This window comes from Malaclemys terrapin, chromosome 5 (genome assembly GCF_027887155.1).
Source record: "Malaclemys terrapin pileata isolate rMalTer1 chromosome 5, rMalTer1.hap1, whole genome shotgun sequence".
NCBI classification, from domain to species: Eukaryota; Metazoa; Chordata; order Testudines; family Emydidae; genus Malaclemys; species Malaclemys terrapin.
This window is the reverse complement of record NC_071509.1, coordinates 142,033,193-142,047,517: the sequence shown is the minus strand read 5'-3', so window position 1 is coordinate 142,047,517 and position 14,325 is coordinate 142,033,193. Positions and strand designations below refer to the sequence as shown.

General features: G+C 40.2%; 1 protein-coding gene across 1 annotated transcript; it reads right to left on the bottom strand.

The window, feature by feature from the left end:
• Nucleotides 1–4,058: 4,058 nt before the first annotated feature.
• Nucleotides 4,059–12,368, bottom strand: LEPROTL1 (leptin receptor overlapping transcript like 1). The gene is made up of 4 exons (XM_054029999.1): nt 12,298–12,368; nt 9,300–9,378; nt 7,608–7,794; nt 4,059–6,525 (listed from the first exon to the last, which is right to left on the bottom strand). The coding sequence occupies exons 1-4, from the start codon at nt 12,311–12,313 to the stop codon at nt 6,409–6,411; spliced, it is 399 nt and encodes a 132-aa protein (XP_053885974.1). The 5' UTR covers nt 12,314–12,368; the 3' UTR covers nt 4,059–6,408.
• Nucleotides 12,369–14,325: the final 1,957 nt, after the last annotated feature.

The window sequence follows — 14,325 nt, the reverse complement described above, 5'->3', positions numbered from 1 at the left end:
GTCTGAAGACGACACTGCCGACATCTACGATGACAATGCAGGTGCAGCTCTGACTGAAGCCGAGTTTAATGAACTGTTTGGTGAATCAGAGACTGATTCAGACTTTGAAGGATTTTAAGACTTTTTAAAGTCTCATATTGTTCTAAGTTACTTGTTTTAAATATCCATTTACTAATTTTAAATATTGACTGTAATTTTGAAGGTGAATAAATATTTGTTCAGTTATTATAACAGGTTTTTCATTAGAATTAAAATAATTCTATCAAAACTTTTGAGTGTTTCTTGTGATGCCAGCTTTTAAAATGTAGCAGGGGTCAGAAAACTTTGGCTCCCGGCCCGTTAGGGTAAGCTGCTGGCTGGTCGGGATGTTTTGTTTACTTGGAGCATCTGCAGTCATGGATGCCCTCAGCTCCCAGTGTCCACAGTTTGCCGTTCCCAGCCAATGGGAGCTGAGGGGCTCCGTGCCTGTGAACGTTCCAGGTAAACAAAACATCCAGGCCTGCTAGCAGCTTACCCTAATGGGCCAGAAGCCAAAGTTTGCCAACCCCTGAAATATAGGGTCAGCTTATAAAAGGGTCATACAGTTTTTGCTATTTTTACCTAACCATCTTGGAGGGTCAGCTTATAAACAAACAGGCTAACGAACGAGTATATATGGTATCTTCTAAAAAATTCTAACAACTTTTGACAACCTTCCCCCTGCAGCTTTCCACCAACCACATGACTATTTCTCTCTATTCTTGGTCTGTTCTTGATGATTTTTCACCTGTGCCATACATTTCCTCAGCAAACTTCTGCAGGATTTTACACATTTGGGATCATCTTGAGGCAGCTCTTATTCCAGCTTCAGTTTAGGTTCCCACGGACTCAGACTTTAAGGCCTGAAGGGGCTATTATGATTATTTAGTCTGACCTGCTGCATATCACAGGCCACAGAACCTCATCCACCCATTCCTGTAATAGACTTATAATCTCTGGCTGAGTTATTAAAGTCCTCAAATTTTGATTTAAAACTTCAAGTTAGGGAATCCACCATTTACTCTAGTTCAAACAAGCAAGTGACCCGTGCCGCACACTGCAGAGGAAGGCAGAAAAACCCAGGGTCTCTGCCAACCTGACCTGGAAGAAATTCCTTCCTGACCCCAAATATGGCAGTCTGTTAGACCCCGAGCATGTGGGCGAGCCCCACCAGCCAGATACCTGGGAAAAAGTTATCTGGTAACTCAGAGCTTTTCCCTTCTCGTGTCCCATCTCTGGCCTTTGAAGAGATTTGCTAATAACGGTCACACATGGGCCACATGCCATCATAGGCAATGTCATAAACATAACAAGCTCAGTCTTGAAACAAGTTAGCTCCCACTGCTCCTCTTGGAATGCTGTTCCAGAACGTCACTCCTCTGACAAGAATAGCCAAACTACACAGTGACCATGATATACAGTTTGCTGTTGTTACAGGACTTGATTTTAACAATATCTTTGGCACAAACAGCCTTTCCTTGTTTAACTTGCAGCTCAGCAACAATGCCTGGGAGCAAGATTATTATCCACAAACACTAAAATGATAATAGTACATGTAACACTTCCATAGTAAATTGGTAGATAATGTTGCCACTGACTTATTTTTTAAATAAACAGGCGATACGGGAGACTACATTTAGAGGTTTTAGACATGCTCAATCATTTGTTGCACACAGTAGACAAATTTGAGAGAAAAACTATATGCTAAACATTGTTACTATAACTAGAAAAAGTATAGAAAAACTATACTAATTGAAGGAGTAACTTAAAATCAAGCTTCTGCGTCTGTTGCCTATTATATGTTGACATTGTTAACACTTCACGTTCTTTCCAATCTCTGGTATATAAACCCACTGTACCACTATTTTTGTATAAACATCTCAGTGGTTTCTTGAAGCAAGGTGATTGCAGAAAGTAAAAGTCTGTACTCTCCATCCTTTTGCAAATGCAACCTAAAACCTTCTATTTTTTTTAATACAATAGGCTGCTGTCATAAATATAAAGGGAAGGGTAACAACCTTTATGTATGCAGTAATGTAAAATCCCTCTTGGTACAGAATCACTTACCTGTAAGGGGTTATCAGTTCAATTAACCTCATTGGCACCTGACCAGAAGGACCAATGGGGAAAGAAGATACTTTCAAATGGGGGAGTGGGGGGAGGAAGGCTTTGTTTGTGCTCTTTTGTGTGTGTGCTCTCTTGAGACAGAGAGGGATCAGGCAAGAAAAAAAACCTCTCCTAAAACCCTACCTGAAATAAGCATCCAAGATTAAAAAAATGTAAGTAAAGCAAGGAAATGCATTAGATTATCTTTTGTTTTAGCTTGTGAATTTTCCCTATGCTAAGAGGGAGGTTTATTCCTGTTTTTTGTAACTTTACAGTTTTACCTAGAGGGGAATCCTCTGTTTTAAATCCTATTACTCTGTAAAATTACCTTCCATCCTGATTTTACAGAGGCGCTGCTCTTACGTTTTTCTTTATAATAAAGTTCTGCTTTTAAAAACCTGATTGGTTCTTAGTGTTCTAAAAACCCAAGTGTTTGGTCTGTGATCACCTTGGTTACCTATTTGGTAGGTGTAGTATTCTCAAGCCTCCCCAGGAAAGGGGGTGAACTCACTTGGTGATGGCAGCAATACCGTCCAAGGACAAGGAAGAATTTGTACCTTGGGGAAGTTTTTAACCTAAGCTGGTAGAAATAAGCTTAGGGGGTCTTTCATGTGGGTCCCCACATCTGTATCCCAGAGTTCAGAGTGGGGAGGGAGCCCTGACAACAGCCTTATTCTTTAAACTACCCATCCACAATGACTTTTTGGCCGTTTCCACCCAGAAGACGGTGCCCGTTCAGAGTTCATGAGCATTTTAGTTTTTAGTCAAGAGTTACTTATCCTAGTCAAATTCCATTTGCCATTGTGCTAATTAATCTCCACTGCTATGTTTAGACCTAATCCTTATTTGCTAATAGTCTCAACTCAGTTGCCTCCAACAAAGTACATTAACACTTCTCCCACTTCTGGTCCCAAGAGATCTCATTTACTTCAGAAAAGCAGCTCTTTGTTGTTCCTGTCATAAGTTCTTCCCTTACTTGTTACAGGACTCTGACTCACTGGTTTTCCTCACTTATGAGTGATGGTTAGAAAATTAAAGATTCAACCATCAGAAGCCATTATAATTTTCCTCAGATTTCACACATTAGAAATACACATTTTTTTGCTTTCAGAAACTGGTTTGACCCCATAAAGTTAAAAGTTTTTCCCTTTAGAAAAAAGGAAAGGGCTGATCCACAATTTCCATTGATTTCTTTGATAGAAACAGGCAGTGTGTGTTATCAACTTCTCAATTTTCAGAAATTTGCTGATGGATGCATTTCACACCACTCTTTATAAATCAGTATTCTTATACCTTGTGTGTACTGAGGCAATAGCTCAGTGGTTTGCGCATTGGCCTGCTAAACCCAGGGTTGTGAGTTCAATCCTTGAGGGGGCCACTTAAGGATCTGGGGCAAAATCAGTACTTGGTCCTGCTAATGAAGGCAGGGGGCTGGACATGATGACCTTTCAAGGTCCCTTCCAGTTCTAGGAAAGAGGATATCTGACAACATATTACTGTATGGTTTAGCATACTGTTATATATAATTTCAGAAGTCCCCATATTGTGATATCTATTGGCAATGTAAGCCTGGGGGCATATACAGTTAAGTTAGAGAGGTAGTATCTGATATTACATCTTACGAATGAAAGTCAAGAAAATGGAAAAGAGAGACTTGGAAAAGTGTCTAAACATTTTAAATATCTTTTATGGCTTTTTTGGAGTTCGTTGGGACATCATTATATACTGATGAATATATAATGTTAAGCCTTGGATTAATGAAGAACTGGCTCACAGAATTGCATCAAGTAATTTTTGAAAACAAGCACATTTTTCCAACAACAAGGACAACCCTATGAAAACAAGTTGGGGAAAGCAAGCCATGTTTTAAACACATCAGATTATACTCTGATTAATCTAACAGCATATTTTCATTAAATACCCAAAACTCAAGCTGATATTTAAAATGTTTATTGTTTCATCATTAAAAGTTCTCTATAGAAGGATGGCAATGCTATTTCAGTGCATATTATATGGAAAAATCATACCTCTCAAGTGCCTAGCCTAGAAACCAGAGACAGCACTATGTCTAATTAGTGTGCAAGATCAAGAACACAATGCTGTCAATGCAATTAATATACAGAAAAAATACACAGCTATTAAAAATAAAAAATTCTGTGGCCAAGTGGAAGAGTAGCAGGGTATTACATTGACATCTAGGAAAGCAATGTGGGCATGGGAAAAACAGAACTCATTTCTTGGGTAATTGACTGGGTCAGGTCATAAAACAAATTCAAGAATCTGGGAGGAGTTGTCAAAGTCACAAGTGCTAGCTATCATTAGCCACTGGTTTAGAAGATTTTCAAAAGCATGTAAGGTATTTAGCTGAACAGGTCCCACTGAAAGTCAATGAGCCATGCTTCTAACTCACTTAGGCACTTTTGAAAATGTCCACCTTACTCAGTAGATTCTTCTGTTACACATCTTTACAGGTGGCTGAAATGCTATCTGCTAAAGATTCACTTTCTGCATGCCTAGGACTTTATTCTCCAGTTCCTTTACAGCTATGGAGAATATTGCTCAAAGCTCTTAACCACAACATTGTGTGGCCTTAATAGACTGACTGGTAGCTGTACACACTAGACTAAATATCTTGAACATACAATATCACATATGTAACTATCATGATTATCAGACTTGAAATAGTTTTATAGTTCATTTACATCCGTGTAAATAAAATAATCCCCTTTCAAACAAAGACAGACAAGATCCACTTTGTGCTTTTTTTTTTATACTGAAGCACTGGTAATGAAGACCTAAGTAATCAATTTTTATCATGCCTGCACAGTTAGCTTTCTAATCTTCATTTAAAAAAAAGTTGAATAAAAATAGATTTTAGAAGTATTTTTGGTCAGCTTTATTGATACATCTAATATAATCAAGCCTGACTAATCTGCATTAATCCACTGTGTATCACAACAAATGTCTAATAAATAGGATTTGCAGCAATTAAAATCAGACAATTGAGAGGTATGCAGAAAACTTGTCTTAAATATTGTAAATTACAGGTGACAGCCTTATGGAACAAAAACTACAATTATTACAGATAACATTACTGTTAACAGATAATGCATGAACTGAAAGACTGACAAAGTCACTAGGAAATCATTTCAGTCAAAGACTTGCAAAAAAAAGTTGTGCTTTGACTGTACTGTATATAATATAGCAATCAATTTTCTTACGTAAGTTAAATACCTATGATTTAAGTGTTAGTCTACATTTGAAAAGCCATTTTAGTCAATATATACTATGTATAAAATAAATTAAAAAAGGGAAGTGGGGAAAATATTTTGTATACGCTGCAAACATACATCAGTAGTTCCATGAATGAACATTTTACCTCCCCTTTGGTAAAATGTGAAAAGTTGACATAAGAACAAAAACATACAATACTTATAAATAGAAACATTTCAACACAGATTTTTTGAAAATGGAATTAAATGTCAGTTTTCTTTTCTCACCAATGCAATTTAAATTTCACATTTTATAGCATCAATAAACTTACACATAAGAGATTTATATGTCACACCCACAGAAGAGTTGAGAACAAAAAAGAGGAAGTACTCCTTTAAGGGTGTTAAAAACATAGGAATCAGATCCCAGAAAATAATTACCTGTTTATTGGCAGAACAGCTGCCCCATCCCCAAGCCAGAGGCATCAACACTTCAGTCGCAGTGAGGTATGAGCAGAACAGTCTACACTTGGTACTCCCAATCCAGTACGCATACCCCCACCAAAACACACTGACAATCTACACATTTGCTTATTGACAATGTTGCGTTTTGGCAGCACAATTGCTTACTTTGTACATCATATTTTAGTCACCATGGTCAAAAGAAAAAAAAAAAAAAAAATGTATCTAACTCAATATAGCTGTTGCTCTTAAAAGAAACTTTAAAAAACTCTCTCAAGGAAACTATTCAAAAATTCTTGTTCCAGCATTTATATGTAGCATAAATACAAAAACAGAATGGAACCAACAATTACAATTTTGAATGAAGCGAGATACTAAACATATTTAGATAAAATGAAGTGAAAACAAAGTGTCTTTCCAAACAATAGAAACCTTGAAATCCATCAGCAAGTCAGTGAAGATAGTACACTTACAATCAACAAGGTGAAAAGAAGCATCTAAAATACACCAAAGGCTTGCTATGCTATTTCTCCTTATTGCCCATTCTCTCGTTTGTATGGATGGCCACTGAATGATAAGATGTCTATGATAATTCTGTACTAAACTCCTTTCACCACTGCTGCCAGCTGAAGTCGTCATTGCTGCCGAAGACCAAGAAAAATCCTAGGATAGTAGCAAAGATGACAGTATTCCCTGTGAGGACGAGTGCACATGCTCCCCACAAAATCTGTGGACAAGGGAAATTTAGTTACATATGCAGAGAACTAGACAGCAGAAGCAACTAAATGAGACAAAAAGAATAGCGTGCAAAGTTACTGAATGTGGTCTGAAGTATAACAATTCACTGATGCAAGGACAAGTTTGTATGTTATGATTTGAAATTAAACCACAAAGCCCAGGTACACGTTGACACATTTTAACAATTCTCTCACAGTTGGTCCGGCACCCGAGCAGCTTTCCCCCATTGCTAGAGTTCAGGTACAGCGGTTTTTTTACCACCATATCATCTAGACCTGCTCCAAGCAGGGTTAGATAACACAATAATAAACATGTCTGCTCTCAATCTACCCTGGTGCTCCTTTGGTTGCTAGCCCCAGTGCTAGACTTGCCTAAACGTAGAATTATAGATGCCGCCCTCTAGAAAAGAGTTATCTTGGTAACTAAATGGGATTTTCAAAAAAACATCTAAAAGGAATTAGGTGCTCAGAATCCATTAAAAGTCAATAGAAGTTGGGCACCTGACTCCTCGGGCACTTTTGAAAGCCACACTCTAGTGGGAAGTTTCCCTCTAGGAAAGAGCTTTAAAAAAAAAAAATCTTTATTTTCTGATTTTCTCAATGGAATTAAAGCACACTAGATATTCTTTTAAAAGATGTAAGTGAAAGAATACAAAGCAGTACAGAGTGTTTTGAGGGATTGAAGAGAATTATACATTGATTAGAACGAGGGCCACTCATTTTTTCATAATTCTGACATTCTTCTTTTTGTTAGGCTCAATAAACAAAAATATAGGAAGAGAAAGAGAAATAGCTGACCACCAAGGAACTGTCCTTTCTAACTATTACATAAATGGTCTCCACATTATTTGGAACATTTCTAGCTTTGTTTCTGTGGGTAAGATTTTATATTGCTGTTTTCCTTCTTGAATGTTTGCATTGTATACATTTTCATGTACTCAGGTACACTTTAAACATCTTAGCTCAACAGTTATATCAAAATGTATCAGCAAAACTTTAAGCTCAGAGAAAGTATTACACAACATGGAATCATTTAGCAAAGAACATGTTCCCATATGGAAATATTACTAACCAGTTGTGCTCTGGCAAATACTATAGGTAGTCCAAATGCTGAGACAACAATGCCTGTTGTAAGAAATATTGCTAGTTCCTTGCAAGCATTACTTGTAGCATCTGTTTCATCTACTAATCTTCTTGCTATGCAGTATGGAATAGGAGAAAGGATGTAAAAAAACAGAACAAACAGTGGCCAGTATTGGCTGGGGAAAAGAAAAAAAGAAGAGTTAATATTCCCATTTCTTCACAGTAAATACTTCGTCGCTTTTCCTGATATACACCCTTATGAGTATACTTTTATCCCACAAGACGACCCTACCACAGTGATTGCTGTATAAAGCATATTAAGAACTACAGTTTCTTGCCCCACTTTTTAATCCCTTTCCTCTTCAGGCAAAGCTTTAAAAATGGGGCATTCCAACATGAACTGACAGACATATTGGCTCCAGTTCATTTATGTGGGAAGTGAATGCCATAACTAAGGTGGGGCCACCGACGAAAATGTTCTGGCAATAGCCCTGGATGTTCAAGCCCGGGGCTGTTTCAGCTGACCTCAATGACAGTGGAGGAAAACAGGTTGAGAGGGAGTTCTTGTCCATGTTTTTCTGGGAGCCTCATTGCATCATTTAAGAGAACCAGATATGATCAACTCCACTCTGAATATTTTAGCAACCAAGCCAAGCTTTACAGGATTTAAAAGCTGCCCATAAAAAAATTATCTGTGGAAGGAGACAATTGTTCTCCACAGACATTCATAAAAAAAAGCATGGCAATGGAATGAATGCCTCCATAATACTTTTAAGAACTTGGAAAATTAATACTTTGGCAGATATTTTAAGTTTAGAGTTCACTCAATAAGAAGGGGTCACACAAAGTAGATTTAGCACTACACCTGACATTCAACACACAGAAAGCAGGGAAAAGGATGCTACAGACCAAAATACATATCCACGAGGACAACTTATCCCACAACAGCAGTGCAGGATGTCATCCTACCTAGCAAGAGGTGTTTAGTATAATTTTTTCATTTTACCATCAGTTGGAAGGGCAGGACAATTTATCAAACAGACCTGGTATACGGAAGAAACTAGAAGGGCCTGCCCTTTGGCTTGATGGTCTACAAGCTTGTCTATCAGTGAATCTAGAGAGAGAGATGAGGTAATATCTTTTATTGGACCAACTTCTGTTGGTGAGAGAGACCAAGAAGTTGGTCCAATAAAAGATATTACTTTGCCCTCCCTATCTCTTGAATATTCTGGGACCAACTCAGCTACAACACTGCACGTATCAGTGAATCTGTCAACTATCCAATAGAGTTTGTTGGACAAAGTGGCAATCACACTGGCAATACACTTCACTACCCATTTCAATACATGCTAAAACCCTTGTCAATTGCAAATACACAGAGGTTATAGGATAAAAGGAGTATTTGAGAAACATTTTTCTGATGCTTTTCTTAATGGTTTGTATTTAAGACTATCCTATAAATATTAGTTGATTTCCCTTTTCTGACCAGATAACTGCAAACTAGTTCACAGGTGACCTTTGTTGTGTTTTCCCCAACATTTTCAATCCATAGTCAAAAAATTGCCCATAGGAACAGGCCAGTGTGCAGTACAAGGATTTTCACTACACTGGCTCTGGAGGACAGGCTATTCAGTAGTGAAAGGGCCATGAGGTCAGAGTGTATTAAAACTGTATACATTACCTATTGTACTGTGGAAGGGCACATCCAAGCATTAGGAACATTAGTCCAATTGCTCCCCCAAAGGACAGACTAATCAAAGCTGTAAGGAAAACACAAATCAAGAACAGGATGGTCAGATTGTTGGACCACATGGAACACTAGTGCACAATCTGAAAGCATTAACTATATTTTTGCCTATTGGCAAAGCTGAACAATATCTACACAAGTCAAGGGTGTCATTGCAGTAACAGACTCCTCCTGCTGCATTAACAGACTTTCAAAGTTAAGGTAGAGGAGGTAATATCTTTTATTGGACCAACTTCTGTTGGGGAGAGAGACAAGCTTTCGAGCTTACACAGAGTATCCTAGAATATCCAACAGGTTTCAGGGTAGCAGCCGTGTTAGTCTGTATCCGCAAAAAGAACAGGAGTACTTGTGGCACCTTTGAGACTAACAAATTTATTTGAGCAGAAGCTTTTGTGGGCTACACCCACTTTATCAGATGCATAGAATGGAACATCTTCTGGCTATCGGCAAGCTGACTCATCAAAACCTAGATTTACTCTAATCTTCATTTGTATCGTATCTACACAACTTCAGAATCTTCAGTAACATTTTTCATAAATCAAATCCTAACTTTAAATGGACTGATTCATACAAAGGAACAAAAGCTTTCTGAAATCTCTTGGGAATACCTTATGTTTCTGTGAAGTTAAATAACTCTGATCTCAGGATGTTATTTAAAGAAAGAGTTACAATAAAGCCAGCAGGCTGGTTAAGAATTGTTAAGACTTAAGCTTCTTGAAAATCTGTCATTTGCCTCCAAATGTTTTTGGATAAAAACACACACATGGAACCAAAAGCACCATATCTTAGTGGGGAACAGGTTTAAAACAAAATCTAAAATATTCCTATATTAGTAATTCCTTTGTTTAACATTTTAAATGAGCTAGAAGTAGCCTCAGGTACTAGCTCTGCTTCTGAAATCTCTCGTTGATTTTTGCTGTATAATTGTATTTTCTTTTAAAATAACCCACACAAATAGAGAAAACTGACTGAAACTGTGTACGGGGTAAACAGTACAATGTCCAATGGGCAAAATGCTGTCAAATTAATGTAGGGCCTGATTCAGAGTCCTCTGAGGTCAGAGTTTTTGTTAGCTCCATTGTCTGGAATGGAGCATCAAACACAAACTGAATAATCAATTTTGAAAAATATGAAAGGAAAACACTTTTTACCGTTCCAAAAACTCTGTTCACTTCTATTTTATTGTCTGACTCTATACTGGGAAATTGTGTAATATATACACACCAGCTTCATGAGAAACCTCTATTCATTCTCATTTCTAGCTTAATCATACCGCCAAAGTTAAATCACATTTTCCTCACAATAGGATAAATAAATGAAGTAGCCCCATGAGGTTACATTAAGGGACTTATAACCTGTCTTGTGCTTCAGAAAGTCCCAAGGTGGATATGATAGTCCCACTTGCATCATGTTTGTTCTTTAAGTATTAACAGGTGAAAACATGTAGCAAACAAAGAGGCGAGAGCCTCACTTTAAATTACATTCAAAATTTCATCTAACAGACTTTGTTTTAAAGCTTAATATAAATGTTCATATAACCAAAGTTACATTTTTGTGTAGTACTGAACACAAGTGTACAGAACCTTTTACTGTAATACCAATAAACATCTCCTTAAATTAAATATGAAACAAATGAGAAATAAAATGCTCTGATGGCTTGGAATCAGTGGAAAAAAAATCTAGGAACTTGAGTTTCAGTAGATTTGAATGAATCCTACTTAATACACAAATGGTAGCACTTTAAAAGATTTAATTCTGAAAAGCATAGTAGCTGTAAAATTTAATTTGGCTGTATATCAAGTTAACATTTTCATTGGTAAATAACCTAGCAGTTTTAAGAGGACATCATTTGACAGGATGATAAATGAGGATTTAAAACAGTTACGCTTTCACATCAGCCAGTGGGACTATTTCTTCAGTTTTCTGACTTCTATTTTCCGATTTAAAAAAAAAACTGATTTCTAGTGGACACAATTACCACTTTATTTTTTATATAAACTTGGACATCTGAGAGTGTGAAATAAAATTATATGAGGTATATGTTGCATGTGACTTGACACTCATTTAGTCAAATAGAACTTCAGAATAACATTTAAAAAAAAAATCACCTAAGAGAAAAGGTTTCAGAACATAGCCTTGTGAACAATTATCCATGTCTGACCTATGATACCAAACAATGAATAAGCATAAGGCAGTGAGTTGATCCAAAGGAGGCTGGGCTTCTTTGCTAAAATCTTATTGTGCTAAGCGAATATAAATCCTTTAGAAATAGGTCCAGTTGTATTTTTTGCAAGTTTGATTATGGGATAGTCCATTCAACAAGCAGGATTTGAGGCTCATTTCAAAGTTCAGCCCATTTGCATTACTCGTGAGACATTTTTAGCCAGAAGATGACTTTCACTGGAGGAGCAAGGGAAAGCAAAATTAATATCTGTTGCAGAATTTACTCTTCGTAGGTGTTTAACATTTGACCTCCTGCCCTTCTGTCTGCAAGGCGCCCTCACGAACGGGAGCCGAGGGTAAACAACCAAGTGCTACAGGCCCCAGGCTTTGTTTTCACGTGGAAGGAAGCAGGTCCCTTGCTGTCAAACCCAAGTGGGGACGAGGTACGGGGAGTGTTTGCCCCCACCAGCTACATCCCGGCGGGGGCGGGGCCGGGCTGGCCTGGGGCAGCCACTCGGAGCACAAGACCACTCAGGCCTCCGGACCGGGTCTCCCCCCGAGCGAGCGAGCGCCGCGCTCCGCCTCTCGCGGCTGCTCACCGCGCTGGGGGAGCCGGGCCCCCCCGCTGCTCCCTGCCAGGGAGCCGGGCCCCGCACCGGGCAGCGAAGGCTCTGCCCCGGGGGGAGCTGGGACACTGGGTCTCAGGGGCGCCCCTCCGCTCCGCTCCCCGGCCCCTCCCAGCGCCGACACCCGCGCCTGCCCCCAGCACCTTTGATCCCGGCCATAGCGCCGCCGCCGTCCCCCTCACCGGCCGCCGACAGGGAGCAGGCCCGACCCCACCCCCGGAAGTGCGTATAAGGCGAGACGCGGCAACGCTTCCGGTGAGAACTGCGCAGCCGCCAAGGCAGGAGCTCGCCCCTCTGTCATGTGACTCGGGCGCGGTGAAGCCCTGCGCTAGGGGGCGTGTCGGGGAAGGGAGGCGGCTGCTTAAAGGGCCAGTACTGCAGCGGGGAATCCTTAAAGGGCCAGAGACAGCATATTACTCCGCCTCCCCAGACCAGCGAGATGAATCATACCCTCTTCAGCCCGGCCCTGGATCGCTCCCTGCTGGGCGCAGATGCCATTAGTGCCTTAGCTCTTACCTCAGAACTATTGCAACCCCCCTGGTGCTTTCATTATGGGAGACGCTCCTCCGTAAAACAAGTTCGTTTCTAGCCCTCGTGGTTGGCTGACACTGTGAGCCAGTCAGACCAGGGTGCTGAAGACAAATCAAAACATCCCCACTGTTGTTATTTTGTTATTTTTCAGGCAAATTTAATTTGGGTCTGAGTCATGATTTTTGAATGCTTGAGGTTGGCAATTCTGCCTGCTCCTCCCTCCCACCTGAACAATTCCAGATGTTGTTGGATGTATAAGATAATTTCCCATCCCTTTCAAAGGAGCCACACATAAAATAGGTAATTACACACTGAATGCAGAGCAAAGGAACTTGGAGGGAGCAAATAGTACAAAGTGAAAAAGGCCCTCCGTGACTCACATGCTTTTTGCACATTTGTATCTAGCTTAAGTTCTCAATAAGCAAAACCAATTTACTACGTTTTGCCAAAAAAATTTAAGGCTCAGTCCTTCAAGAGGATGATTCAGTGTGGTCTACATTTAAGTGTAATGCAGCAGTTCTCAACTGGGGGTCAAGAGCCCCATGGAGGGCTGCAAGCAGATTTCAGGGGATCTGCCAAGCAGGGCTGGCATTGGACTCTATGGGGCCCAGGGCAGAAAGCCCAAACCTGAGCCTAAGCCACGCCGTGGGGGGATGAAGCCAAAGCCCAAGCAACGTAGCTCTACAGGGTACCCTGTGGTGTGGGGCCCAAGTCAATTGCCCTGCTTGGTTGCTTGCTACCCTCTAATGCCAGCCTGGGCTTTTCTATGCAGAAAAACTGTTATAGTGACACAAGTGGGCCAGGGAGTTTTTATAGCATGTTGCGGGGGTGTGGGGGCGGCAGGCAGGGCTCAGAAAGAAAAAGGTGGAGAACCTCTGGCTTAATACATTAGGCACTATATGACCCACAGAAAGTTTACAATATTAAAAAAGTTTATTAACACAAATGAGAGCTATAGTGCATAAATTGGGTCTATAGATTCAGTTGTTAAGGCCAGAAGGGACCGCTATGTTTATCTAAACTGACCTCTGATCTAGTGCATAATACAAGCCACAAAATTTCAACCAGTGTGTCCTGTAGCAAGCCCAATAACTTTTGATTGAACAAGAGCATCACCATTTAGGTATGTCTAGGCTGCAAACAAAGTGTGTTCTTAACTCAGAATAGCAAAATTGAATTAAAATGGCAGAGAAGACACAACTATTCAGCATTTAACTTGGGTTAGCGGTTCACGTTCAACCCAGGCTGCATGGCAGGCTTGGCCTAGAGCTGTTAGCCCTTGTCTTCCTGCTGTTATAAGTAACCCAGGTTTTAGCCAGCTGAGTCTGTGACTAAGGCAAGACTCCCGCTAGGAGGGCTGGCCAAAGGTATGCAGGCTGGGCTCTGGGCACTGCAGCACTTACATTAAAACATGTGGCCAGGAGGGAGCATGTATTGTGATCAGTGGGACTGGAGTCAGAGGCCAGTGTGCTGTGGAGGGGCCCCCTGCTCTGAGGGGGCCCCAGGAGCTTTGGGGAGTGGCTCAGCCCCAGGCAAGGCGCCCTGCATAGGGTGTAATAATCTTCCACTCCTTCAGCCCCACCTGCACCCAACATCGCTCTTTGCTAACGAAACAAGCTGAGGACACAAAATCACTTCCA

Excerpts from the sequence above, each read along its gene's own strand:
- LEPROTL1 (XM_054029999.1), bottom strand. Across the intron at positions 7,795-9,299 it reads GCCCTTCCACAGTACAATAG|CCAATACTGGCCACTGTTTG; the intron begins GTAATGTATACA and ends TCTTTTCCCCAG. Across the intron at positions 6,526-7,607 it reads TATTTGCCAGAGCACAACTG|ATTTTGTGGGGAGCATGTGC; the intron begins GTTAGTAATATT and ends CCTTGTCCACAG.